This window comes from Aulonocara stuartgranti (genome assembly GCF_965226115.1).
Source record: "Aulonocara stuartgranti genome assembly, chromosome: 16".
Classification (NCBI taxonomy): Eukaryota; Metazoa; Chordata; class Actinopteri; order Cichliformes; family Cichlidae; genus Aulonocara; species Aulonocara stuartgranti.
Window position 1 is genome coordinate 1,623,129 of NC_138952.1, and position 13,211 is coordinate 1,636,339.

A 13,211-nucleotide genomic window follows, 5' to 3' on the forward strand; every position below is an offset into this window, starting at 1 on the left:
CGTGTGCTTCACAAGCTGTTTACTCACATTTGATCAATGTGAGAAAACTTTAAAGTAAGACAAACCTCATCAGCACTGCAGCTTTCTTTGTAGTTTTGGTTTCATATGGTTTCATATTATTTAAGTTCACAAAGTATAAATATTAAGTCAAGTCCAGCTGTCAAACAGCAGAGCAGCGGAGCTACACTAACAGACACGGCTGGCCAAAAACATTTGAATTCAGAGAAGGAACGAGCAGATTGTAATCGGCTTTATTTTAGAACATAATAGATGTGGCTGCCATCTTTATGACCGGCTTGGGACGTATCCGAGTGTTTCACAGTCACAGAGTCTCAGTTTCAATATTATTTAATATCGGACCTCTTTCCTGTTTATACAGTATATCTGCAGCTTTTCACTGAGACTTAATTAAGGTCACAATGTAACTAATTTCATACTGATACAACAACAAGCCGCACTAAAAACCATAAAAGGAGTAATAATGTTTCAGAGTGTGAGGAATCTCATTTATGTTTCTCCTCGGTGGTTCGTCCTTTAATTGAGAGTAATGGAGTCTCTATATCATCTTTAGTGGTCTCAAGTGTATTTGTGGTTGGTTTTGGTTTTAGTGCCTGATTTTTGTTTTATTTGAGGCGACTTTATCATGAAAAAGAGAAAAAAATCAGTGCTAATATTTAACATTAACTTTGATAATTCTAACTCATTAAGCCTCACCGCTCATTAATCATACTAAAGAAATGAGTGTTTCTCTGCATGCTGTAACTCTACCCATTGCAAAGTTCATGGCTAACACAGAGTGGAGGGCTGGTCTGTATTTAAGATGTGCTGCTGCCATCTGAAACACAATAATAATAAAAAGAATAAAGTCCATGTTTAACCATCTAACATCGAGTTTACACGACTGATTTGTAGAAGGACGCACGTAGAAAGTGGAGGAGGGGGAGCACTTTACACCCCGACTTCAGTGACATTTAAGAACACAGCAGCTGACAGCCAGAGGGAATTAGCCCTGAAAAGCTGAGGCTTTGCTTGCTTGGCCGCATCACTGTGTACAGTGTCTGTTCAGACAGTGCATTTTTCATGCTAGCGTGCAGTGTGTTGCCTGCAGACTAATTCCGAGATCCTCACAGCAGCTCTGGATCTCCTCGTCACTCCCATCCAGACAGTCATCATCTCCGTCACACTTCCACAAGGCCCGAATGCACCGCTGATTACGGCACTGGAACTCATCACTTTTGCATCGCTGTGGCTCTAAACTACTGCTGGAAGCTTCTGAGAGAGACACAAGTGAGAAAACGCCATTTTAGCCCCGCACCTTCTAAGAAATACGTGTTAAGGGGAAAATATTGGCATATAAAACGAATAACGAGCATGCACAATGTGTTAATGTTTCATAACCTCATGTGTACATGCGTGGGAACCCACTGGGATCCTCCCTCAGCTGTATTTACTTGTTTATTAGCAGATTTGAAAAGAAGCCTGTCCCACAGGACGCGGCAGGATTACACTACACTGGGACAACCTGATCTTAGGGCTCGTCTGATTCATTACGTCCTCCTACCTGCACAGGTGACATTGTTCTTCTCCAGAACCTGGTTGTCAGCGCAGGCACACACTCTCCCTCCTGGGATGGCGAGGCAGAGGGTAGTACAGCCCCCATAATTCACACTACATGCGTTGTCACCTGGAGAAACAGAACCCAAACACAGCATGGTGTCTTGCTCATTTAAAGCGACATTTTCTAAGCTGACTTTAAGCTCCGTATTATCCTGGTTTTCCCCTTTTTTTCCCATCTGTGAAATAAAGATCAGAGTTTCTGGAAACCCTTTAAATGCAGCAAAATAAATCATTTCATTGGTACAAAAGCTTTTCCCCCCACATAGAGAGACATGCCAGGTGTATGCCGCGAGATCTATAAGCATACGTCAGGTGAATTATTGGGAACGGTGTGGGTGAAAGACATTTGACATTTTTATCATTCTCGGAGGAATAATTTGTCTTTCGGGACAAAGCTGACATTCTCCAATCGAAAAAAGTCACATATCAAGTTAAGGCATGAGACACCTTTGTCACTTTCATTTAACACAGAACCCAAAGGCAGTGCCTGAGCCAATGAGATAAAGCTTTGGGTTTTGTAAGAGCCAATCAGTAATACTCAGAGTACCGGACAGCCAATTAATCTATTCAGTGGCATGAACAAAAGAGAAACGTCTCTGCATGGCGTGAACGAGGCTGTGCATATAGCAGCCACTTTAATGTCCAAGTGAGAGTTTTTAGAGTACAGTGACTTTTAACTGCAACGGCCTCTGCATTCAGAGCAACACAACAGCATTGACCTAATGTGAAGCAAAAAGCAAGACGTCCTGTGAGGCCAGCGAAGCTCTCTGCTGACATGTTCCATGCCTCTGCTATCTCTGCTTTTCAGCATGCTAACAGCGGGAATCCATCATCATTTGTTACAGCAGAGAGCAAAGACATCCAAACCTTGGTCATCTTATTTAACTTCATAAAGTGGAGCCCAAAGTGATTTGAAAGCTACTGTCACTGCTGATCAATGTGCCGGTTTATACCGTGAAATTTGAGAGCAATAGGCATATACGCAACTTTCTGGTGTATATATCTTATAAAGTGCTCTCCATTAAGGAAAGTGCTATAGGAGCTATAAATGTCTGAATTCACAGGAGGGGGAGGTTCTATTTCCAGTGCAAAACAGCCACTTTCTGTGTCAGGGCGGGATGACGACTAAATGAAGAGAAAGCAGCCAACCTTGCTGACTCTGCGCATCGTAGACACGCAGGCCGAACAGCGGCGGCCTCTCGCTCCGCAACAGAGTGATATCGCCGTTGGTCAAGTCCAGCTGGAACACCGAAGCGTTCATGTACTCGGTCCAAAAGATGAAATTGCGGTAATGAGAGATTCCGAACGGATGGTTTAGTTCTTTCCCGCTGTACACCACCTGCAACATGAAGCAAACAGTCAGTAGGGTCACGAGGTCAGAGCGACAGACAGACACCGTCAGAGGAATCAGTCATCTCAAACGGGCGTCTGGCTGTTTGAATACAGGCTTAAAGATTATTTGATGGCAGTATATGATGAATGTGATTCAATTTCACTGCACAAATTTATTCACACAGAAACGTCTGCTTATAATAATGTTTGCTAGAATCTTGGCATTGATTAAACAGCATTTGCAAATAATTAATTAGCGTGATATGCCAGTAGAGTCGATGAGCGGATGGGGATGAAAGGATGCTTGTTGTGGGAAGAGGAGCAGGTTTCAGGCGTCGCACTGCTGCAAACGTAGACACTAACCCTGAAATGCAAGAAGCGTGTGCAGAAAACAGCCAGAGGGGACAGATGCTTTCATCCGCAGTCGATCAAACCTTAACATGGCAACAATGTAGCCTCTAAATTAATCGACTGCCTTCCAAATGCTATTATTCTAAAAAATGAGAATGAGCTGGTCTACAAACGATCCCAATCTTGAACTTAAATCGTGATTTAAAGTCCACCTTCTGGCCCTCTGTTAAACTCTGTTAAAGTGGACTAACTCGGTTTAATAACCACCTGAGAAGAAAGCCTGTAACATACCATTCTTCCTGTCCCATTTAGGTGAATCTTCTCGATGTGGTCGTAGTAGGCGTCGCACCAGTACATCGTGCTGCTGCTGTGGTCCAGCGTCAGCCCGTTGGGCCACAGCATGTTGGAGGTGACGAAAATGCGGCGGTTGGATCCGTCCATCCAGGCCTTTTCTATCCGCCCTATGCTGTCGTTGACCTCATCTTCCTCCCAGTCTGTCCAGTACATCCAGCTACCACACACAGAATTGAACACATACAGTGCCAGCAGCGAGATAAAGCAAACAGTGTCACGGCATCGGTGGCATCTGTAGATCACAACTTGCTGTCGCTGACACTGATCACACCTCATATTCAAACTAAGCAGTTCATTTCAGCCGTCTGCTCCCCATTCATCTTTGCCCTTACTTTCTGACACGCTGATGTTAAAGGGTTTTGCTCGCTGCTCCCTCTACAAGCAGCCTCCTGCTTTGATTACTTATCAATCAGAAGATGTGACAGCATCTGCAAGCTTCTCTCAAAATGATCTATTTCTTGTCACAGTGTCTTCAGAGGTTTGCTCCGAGTGCCCATGGGGAGGCTCCGGCACTGAATCTTTCTCATGCAGTTTGATTCATGCAGGCAACATTATAGGGAACACAAACTGTACTGACAAACACATTACAAAAGTATTTATCCCCTTCCTGTTTTTATTGATTTCTTTTTGTTATTTGTCACACTTGCATATTTCAGATCAAACAAATCTTAATCTAACACAAAGATAACCCGAGTAAACACAAAGTTTAAATCGGGATTTCATTTGTTAAGGGAAATAAAGCTTTAAACCTGGCTCTCAGTGAAAACGTCATTGCTAAGCTGAGTTTTCTTGCCACACCCAGCCCTGATTACTACCATATTTTCCGCACAATAAGGCGCACTTAAAATGCTTTAATTTTCTCAAAAATCAACATTGCGCCTTATTTATGAATTCTGGTTGTGCTTACTGACCTCGAACCGATTTTATGTGCTACACGGTGCTCAAACATCTGTCAAAAACGTTTTAGTATGACTTTGGTAAGCTACGAAGCCACCGCTTGATGGATTGTCGGCAGTGTTGCCAACTCCTCAGTAAAGAAAATCACTATTGGCTGTCCTAAAAGTCGCTAGAAGTCGCTAAATGACGTCATCGCCTAATTTGCATAATTGGTCATGCTAATCTAATTGTAACCTATGTTGTTGGAGAGAGAAATAACATCGTGGAAGAGACATAAAGTGAGTAAAAAACGTCCTAAATGCATTTAGAGTTTATTTAGAACTACAAATTAAATTTATTTTAGCAATTATTGTTTTTTTTAATGTCATAATTCCAACCCTGCTCCTTTACCCGGGCTTGGACCGGCAAAAGTGACCTGAAATAGGCGCTCTGGTGGAGTTACTTTGTGTGTGTGTGTTTATAAGTAGTTTTAAACCTTGTGATCCACAAAACAGCATAAGAGTAAAAGAAGAACTGACTGCGTTACAGCACCCGCTGCTTGTTGAGAGTAAAAGCGATACGCGCTTTCACGTCTTTTTTTAGCGACTTTTTTTTAGAAAAAAAAGCTAAGTTGGCAACACTGATTGTAGGAGCATTATGGCTACCGTAGTCAGGAGCCTCACGGAGGAATCTGGGTCCTAAACTCTGTCACTTTCAGGTCCCAAAGTCAAACGAACACTGCAGCATCACTGAGAGTTAAAAACTGTCTAAATTCTTTCATCTTTAATAAAACGATCAGCGTTGCTGCTTTACCAGGTGTAACAATTAAGTTTAACATCCAGGCATCCATGAAAACAGGATTTATTAAATGTAACTGAGTTAGAAGTTAGCAGGAAGTTAGCTCGCTAGCTTGATATAGCATGATACCTAAACATGATATAGCATGTTCTGACTGAGAGATTTCTGAAAAATTACATCGTACAGCTCTGCTATCACTTCCAACATAAATGAAGACAGGAAACTAAACAGCAGTGACGTTTGTAGGGTTACTGAAGTTGGGCTAGCTGGTATATAATGATGTGCTACGTGACCGCTAGCTACACAGCTATGTTAGCATAGCATAAACAGTGAAGCTGGAGGATGAACGCTAACTTTTTTCGCTAAAAGTTAACGTGAGGGTTCCTGATGGTTAGAGACAAATGTAATCGCATGGCAGGATGCTGTAAACGGACCAAACTTCAGTCAGGAGAACAACTGAGATAATCCATCCACAATACGAGGTTAGTCATTAATATACTGCTACAACATGGGAATAGAGCAGCTGCCAGAGAATTCAGCATTAATGAATCAATGGTACAGAAGTGGAGGAAGCAAGAAGAATGAGCTGAGTAAAGTTTGACTTATTTGATTGTTTTGTTTTGCTTAATGCGCCTTATGGTCCGAAAAATATGGCACTACTGTTAAGTAGATGTCTTCTTAGAGTTTATGAAGACATTTCAATAACATTTTTGGTTGCCTTCTTTTTTAAGATCTACCACAAGCTGGATGACTGAGAACTTAGACACATGGAAAATAAAACCTGTGTGATAAAGTGAAGTATGGCCAAGGATCTCAAAAAGCAGCCACAGTCTAAAGAAACAGCTGAGAAACAAAGTCAGTGACATCATCATTAAAAAACATGCAAGCATGCAAAAACCTAAGAAATCAGGAAGGCCTCCGCCAGGTCAGAAATCGATTAGTTATGTCTATAACTTCTGTTCCCTGAAGGAGAGGAACGAGGTACAACACATAAGTATGGGATATCACGCCCTCGCGTGTCCTGGCTGAAGAAACCTTTATTCACGCCTTTACGGCAGATGACGTGTGATGACACGCGCAAGGCCCCGCCCGCACATATAGCCACTGCCATCACCGTCATCCCTCAGTTCGATAGCCGCTCTTCACCGAGCCAACTGCTCAGTGGGGCCACCCTGTGTTGTACCTCGTTCCTCTCCTTCAGGGAACAGAAGTTATAGACATAACTAATCGTTCCCTTTCAGTCGATTCACTCGGTACAACACATAAGTATGGGACCTATATACACGCCCCGCAGAGCAGCCACCGAACCGGAACGGGACCACCACATCCTTAGTGAGTGGTAGACCCAGCAGAAAGGACAGCATGAGCCACCGAAGGGGCTGTAACGTCCAACCGATAAAACCGCACAAAAGTGTGCGGCGACGCCCAATTAGCCGCTGCACAAATATCAGCCACAGGCACCCCTCTAAAAAGAGCCCATGAGGTCGCCATCCCCCTGGTGGAATGAGCCCCCACCCCGTGGGGCAACGCAAAACCTCCGGTGCTGTATGCCAGCGAGATAGCTTCTACAATCCAGTGGGACAGCCTCTGTCTGGACAGAGCTCTACCTCTATTCGGATTAGCGAAGCAGACAAACAACTGGTCACACAAACGCACATCCCGAGTGCGCTCAATGTAGGTGCGTAGCGCACGCACCGGACAAAGAGAATGCACCCTCCTCTGCTCCTCAGATCCAAAAGGAGGGGAGCAAAAGCTCAGCAACTCAAACTCCAGTGAACTATAAGATGCAGGCATGACCTTGGGAAGATAGGCGGCATTCGGACGCAATACGACCTTGCGGCCATCAGGAGAAAACTGTGTGCAGGCAGGATGCACAGACAGCGCATGAAGGTCCCCCACTCGCTTCGCCGAGGCCAAAGCGAGAAGTAATGCGGTCTTATACGAAAGAAGTTTCATATCCACCGACTCAACGGGTTCAAACGGAGGGCCACAAAGGGCCTCCAGCACCAAAGACAAGTCCCAAGCAGGGACACTGGACTTAAGCACGGGCCTCAGCCGGCGAACCCCTTTCAGAAAACGCCCGGCGAGGGGATGCGCACCTGGTGTCACCCCGTCAAAACCGATATGACAAGCAGATATAGCCGCTAAATAAACCTTGATCGTCGAAAACGAAAGGCCTTTATCCAACAGCTCCTGCAGGAATGTCAAAACATCCACAATAGAGCACTGAAATGGGAGAGTGTGGCGGTCCTGGCACCATCGCTCGAAGGCTCGCCATTTGTAAGCGTACAAGCCTCTAGTAGACGAGGCCCTGGCGCTCTGAATCGTCGCTACCACACTAGGTGGCAGACCCTTAGCAACCAAGTTTAACCTCTCAGCAGGTAAGCATGAAGGTGCCACAGATCCGGGCGCGGATGAAACACTTCCCCCCCCGCCTGAGAGAGGAGATCCCTGCGGAGAGGAAGCTGCCAAGGACTTGCTGCAAGCAGGCTGATTATTTCTGCATACCACGACTTCGCGGGCCACCAAGGGGCCACCAGGATCAGAGAGAGGGAATGCCGACGCACCCTCTCCAGAATTGGAGATATCATTTCCACTGGGGGAAATGCATACAGGAGCACGTCTGGCCATTGGTGCGCTAGCGCGTCCAAGCCCAAGGGTGCATCGTGGTCGATTATGGAGAAGTACAGGGGGCAGTGAGCATTCACCCTGGAAGCAAAAAGATCTATTTGCGCCTCGCCAAATAGATCCCAAATCTGAGCCACTATTGAAGGGTGTAACCTCCATTCTCTCACCAGAGGACCCCCCCTGGAGAGAAGGTCCGGCCCCAGGTTCAGGTGGCCCGGGACATGGGTGGCTCTTAGAGTCAGAAAATGAACACTGCACCATAACAGCAGAGAGCGAGACAGCTGCAACAGGGGAAGAGAGCGTGTTCCTCCCTGCCTGTTTATATAAGACACCACTGTTGAATTGTCCGTCCTGACTAAGACATGCTGGCCCTGCAGGACTGGACGGAAACGCTTTAGAGCTAAGAACACTGCTAACAGCTCTAAGTGGTTGATGTGCAGCTGGCGCTGAGCCGCGGACCAGATCCCTCTCACTGACGCACCCTCGCACAGCGCTCCCCACCCACTTAGGGAAGCATCTGTGGACACCACCTTGCGAAACAACACCCTCCCAATCCGAGAGCCCTGGTGCAGTAGCCCGGGCTCCCTCCAAGGAAGGAGAGCTAGCATGCAAGACGCAGTTACCGGCAGCCTCCTCCGGAGGTGACGCGAAGCACACAAACGGTGAGAGAGAGTCCAGCGTTGAAACGCTCTCATTTTCAACAGCCCAAGCGGCACTACGGCGATCATAGATGCCATCATGCCCAACAAGCGCAATATCGTCTGGAAACGCAGTCTGCGTCCCAGCTGAAATTGAGCGAGGCAGCGATGAAACGCGGCCACTCTGTGCTCTGACAACCGTGCGCGGCTGGAAAGAGAGCATATTTCCAGACCGAGAAAAGCGATCTGTTGACCTGGGATTAGCGAGCTCTTCTGAAAGTTCACAGAGAACCCCAGTGTCTGAATGTGTGACAGAACCCGCGACAGCTGCGTCTCCGCCTGTTCTCTGGAGCAAGCCACGAGAGCCCAGTCGTCCAGGTAGGCCAAGATGCGGATGCCCCTCTTCCTGAGGGGCGCTAGCGCTGCCTCGGCACATTTCGTAAAGGTGCGGGGAGCGAGCGACAGCCCGAACGGCAGCACTAGGTATTCGTAGGCTACGCCCTCGAATGCAAACCTCAGAAACTGCCTGTGTTTCGGGTGTATAGCGACATGAAAATAAGCATCTGTTAGATCGATTGTCGCAAACCAATCTCCCGGGCCGACTGCACTCAGGAGCTGTCTGAGTGTTAGCATCTTGAACCTGTACGTTCGCAGGTACGTGTTCAAGACTCGCAGGTCGAGGATGGGACGAAGCCCTCCCCCTTTCTTCGGAATGACAAAATAACGGCTGTACCAACCTTTGTCCGTCTCCGAAGCGGGGACCACCCGTATTGCTCTCTTCTGTAATAGCGCCTGTATTTCCTCTCTGAGTACCAAGGCTGCCTCGGGGTTGACAATCGTGTTCACGACTCTTTGGAAACGAGGCGGCTTGACCCGGAACTGCAACCGGTAACCCATGGCAACGGTTTGCAGCACCCACGGAGAGGGGGCGCAAGCGCGCCACTGAGGGAAGTGAGCAGCCAGCCGGCTGGCCTGCAGCACTGACGGCGGGGCGCCGTCGCCCCCCAGTGTGTCTGCAGGGGACTGCATCCCCTGCCTGACCTGGCTCATTTCGCCTGCAGGTTGAGCATTTGAGATTGTTTGAGAGTAAACAACACTCTTTATTGATTGCAACATGGGAACATGTACATTTATACATCTTGTCGGGTGCACCTTTTCCGGGGCATAACAATGAAAAACAGCGGGAACACTCGATGTGGTCGCTTGAACATTCAACACATCTGAACCGTGTGCAGAGGTTATGTGCTTGGGAGACCGCGATAGGGAAGTGCAGCGCCTTCTGGGGCTGACAACCTGAACAGAACTTAAGCGGCACCTCTTGTGCGGCAACAGAGGGGTAAGGGCAGCGTCTCCCTGCTGCCGGATCCCTTCCCCACTCGCAATCACAGCTAGGAGGGCTGAGGCTTCTTCCTCCTGGGCGTCGGGTCCCGTCGGGGGCCCGGGGGAGGGCCTTTGCCCCAGGCCGACTGGCGTGGAGCTCGGGCCGAATAACCCAGCCGCAGACACTGGTGCGTCCAGATACACAGCTCTGTCTCTACCAGGGACGTCGGAGAGGGTCAGCCACAGGTGCCTCTGCGCCACCACTGTCGAAGCCATCCCTCTGCCCAGGGAGAGTGCTGCACAGCGAGACGCACGGAGGATGTAATCCGTGGTGACTCTAACCTCGTTAAGAAGAGGTGACAGCGGGCTGTCCTCCGGAACCAGCGATCCAAGCTCCGCCAGGCACATTGCTTGGTACGTCTGGAGCATGGTGACGGAGCTCATGGCTCGAGCGGTGCCGGCCTGAGCCCGATAAATCTTCTCCAGCTGCGAGGCCGAGAATCTGCAGTGCTTGGACGGCAGAGATGCGGGGCCACCGACACCATGGTTATGGGACGGGGCCAGATAAGCAGCCAGAGACGGCTCCATAGGGGGTGGGTTAGCTAAACCAGCTCCCTCGGCGCCGTCCAATTCCATGTACTGTCCATAGCCGGGCACAGTGACAGAGGTTTGTCCCATGACGCTGTTAGCTCGCAGAGAAAGTCTGGGAACATGGGGAGGCAGTTTTTGGCCGTTGCGGGCTCCGGTGGAAGGAAAAAACCCGCAAACCGCGACGGCTTCCGAGCTGGTGGAGGAGAGGGCCAGTCCACCTGCAGCTTCTCAGCGGCACGGCGAAACAGGGAGAAAAGAGAGGTGTCATCGTGGCCGACCGGCGCAGCAGCGGCGGCATATTGGGTCGACAATGAGCTCTCCTGCTCATCCTCCGACAAACCATGGATGTCCAGGCCGATGTCCAGCACGTCATCGTCTTCCTGGGGAGCGCTGGCGGGCTTCAACCCAGGCTGAAGCCCGTCAGCGCTCCTGCATGGTTCCGGTCCGTCATCTGCTAACCCGTCAACGTATTCCATGTGGTCAGCCCAGCTAATCGCGGGGACATCGACCTGAAAATTTTCGTCTTCGGACTCGGACGAAGCCGGGGCTCCAGACTCGGAAAGAAGAGGGTCATGCCGTGCGACAGCCGAGCGTCCCAGCACTCTTTCCACAAACGTCACCCGTCTTTCCAGGGTCGAGCGTCGGAGCTGGCGACAAAACGCACAAGCTTCGGGCTCCGTCAACGCTCTCCTAGCGTGGACGATCCCCAGGCAGACAGGGCAGGCATCGTGCTGGTCGCTGTCGTGCAAAGAGAAACCACATCCCTGAGGACAGGGGCGAACAGAAGATTTCTGCTTTGCTCGCTTCGGTTTGGAGTCCATTCCCAAAACGCAAAGCGAAACGCTGCACAAGAAAAACTTGAAAATAGCGCTCCGCGGGCAGCCTACGCACCAGCTGGGCGGTGGAGGCTAACACCAACAGGGGCAGTTAAGCTAGGTTCAAGTTGGCAGACAACGGAGCTAACTAGCAGTAGCTAGCTAGCCCAACTCAGCAGAGGTGTTCTCAGCGAGGTGAAGAGCGTAAGAACTGAGGGATGACGGTGATGGCAGCGGCTATATGTGCGGGCGGGGCCTTGCGCGTGTCATCACACGTCATCTGCCGTAAAGGCGTGAATAAAGGTTTCTTCAGCCAGGACACGCGAGGGCGTGATATCCCATACTTATGTGTTGTACCGAGTGAATCGACTGAAAGGGAACTGAAGTTTTCCCCGATGAAGACGAAATGGATACAAACTAGATTCTCCATATTTTAAAAGCAGATAATCAGACACGTGTTTGGACTTCAGTTGTCGGGGCTTAAGAAATATTTCAGGCTTCTCAAGCTAAGCTTTACTAGACGTCAAAGTCAGACGGTCCATATTTTCAACCAAAGTGCTTCAGTGTAGCTTCTGTATGTCGAGAAAACAGCTCCCGGAGGACCAGTGGTATGTGAAACACGATTGGGTCAATAATTCGACAGGTCTTTTCTCCAGTAACCGTGCCCGAGAGATTTTCTCTTTGAGGATTCCTGGCTGAGCCACGTGGCCCCTTGTTTCTCATCAATGATAGAGAGCTTGGCAAAGAGATGATGAAACAGAATCAGAGATGGGGCTGAATGAAGACTCCCACTGTCTCAATGTCATCTTTACGATTTCATGAATTATTCACAGCACCCCGGCTCCCCACTCAACATGCAGACACACATATGGCTACATGCAGAACGGCAAACACGGGCATGAAATCAGACATCGTGGCATTTTCACCGTTATAGTAGAAGACGGTTCACAGCTGACTTAAACACAGACCTGAATTGTCCACGTTTCATATTTTCATTTAAATCTGCAAGTTATCCAGAAGCAAACATGACAAAAACTAGAATTTGCAGCATTACTTTTAGTTTCTAATAATCTGTACTGTTTGCTAAAAAATGTATAGACCGTGCCACGTTATTACATAAGCCTCTAAACTATAAACAGGTGATAAATTAAAGCAGAAAAAGCTAAAAGCACCCACCCCTGCAGTGAGCACCTTCCTCAGCCCTGTTATGCTGTGTGTGTGTGTGGGGGGCTTTTCAATTCAGATGATAAGGACAGCTCCTCTCCTCTGGCATGAGGGGTCACTGGATAGCTTTATGAATATAAAAATGATGTGACTCATATGCCATGGCCTTCACAGTTTCTAGATCTCAGCCCAGTTGAATGCCCAGCCTTCATCGCTGTCATGAAAACAGCAAAGTAGGGAATCTCTTTTTAGCACTGCTGCTCCGGTTAATGCCCAGGCGGACCGGATCCTTACGAGACACCTTCATGATGGTTTTGTCCATAAATGTGTCGTCCATCTGTTTGCACACTCATGCAGTCGCTAAGAAGCTGACCAAGTGTGATTAGTAACATATTTTTTGCCATGTGTGTGCTTCATGAATAAATGTATTCAGTTTCTAGGTACGACACTATTAGTGTTAATCGTGTCAACACAGACTAGAAGCAGCAAAGTGAGGAAAAAATAAGGCATCGAGGATGCAAAAGATCAGAAGATGTGTTGGAGAATTGCTTCCATTTCACCTTAAGAGACTCTTCCAGCAGAGCAGATAGAGATCAAAGGGCTGTCGGCTTCAGGCTGAACGCTTCCTCAGAAGCCCAAAACTAGCTCTTCTAATCATTTGTGCTGTCAGTGGGAGGGTTGGAGTAAAAGTTATTAATCCTTATACAAAAAAAGTGACACGGTTATT

General features: G+C 48.2%; 1 protein-coding gene across 17 annotated transcripts in view; it reads right to left on the reverse strand.

Annotated features, from left to right (window-relative positions):
• lrp1bb (low density lipoprotein receptor-related protein 1Bb) overlaps positions 1-13,211 on the reverse strand; it is a 324,949-nt gene that overhangs the window by 128,815 nt on the left and 182,923 nt on the right. For all 17 annotated transcript variants that reach the window (XM_082509141.1, XM_082509138.1, XM_082509137.1 and 14 more), the window contains 4 exons: positions 3,592-3,811; positions 2,767-2,956; positions 1,562-1,684; positions 1,129-1,272 (listed from right to left, as the gene is read on the reverse strand). In XM_082509141.1, the coding sequence (XP_082365267.1) occupies positions 1,129-1,272; positions 1,562-1,684; positions 2,767-2,956; positions 3,592-3,811 (677 nt within the window). The remainder of the gene's footprint in view (positions 1-1,128; positions 1,273-1,561; positions 1,685-2,766; positions 2,957-3,591; positions 3,812-13,211) is intronic.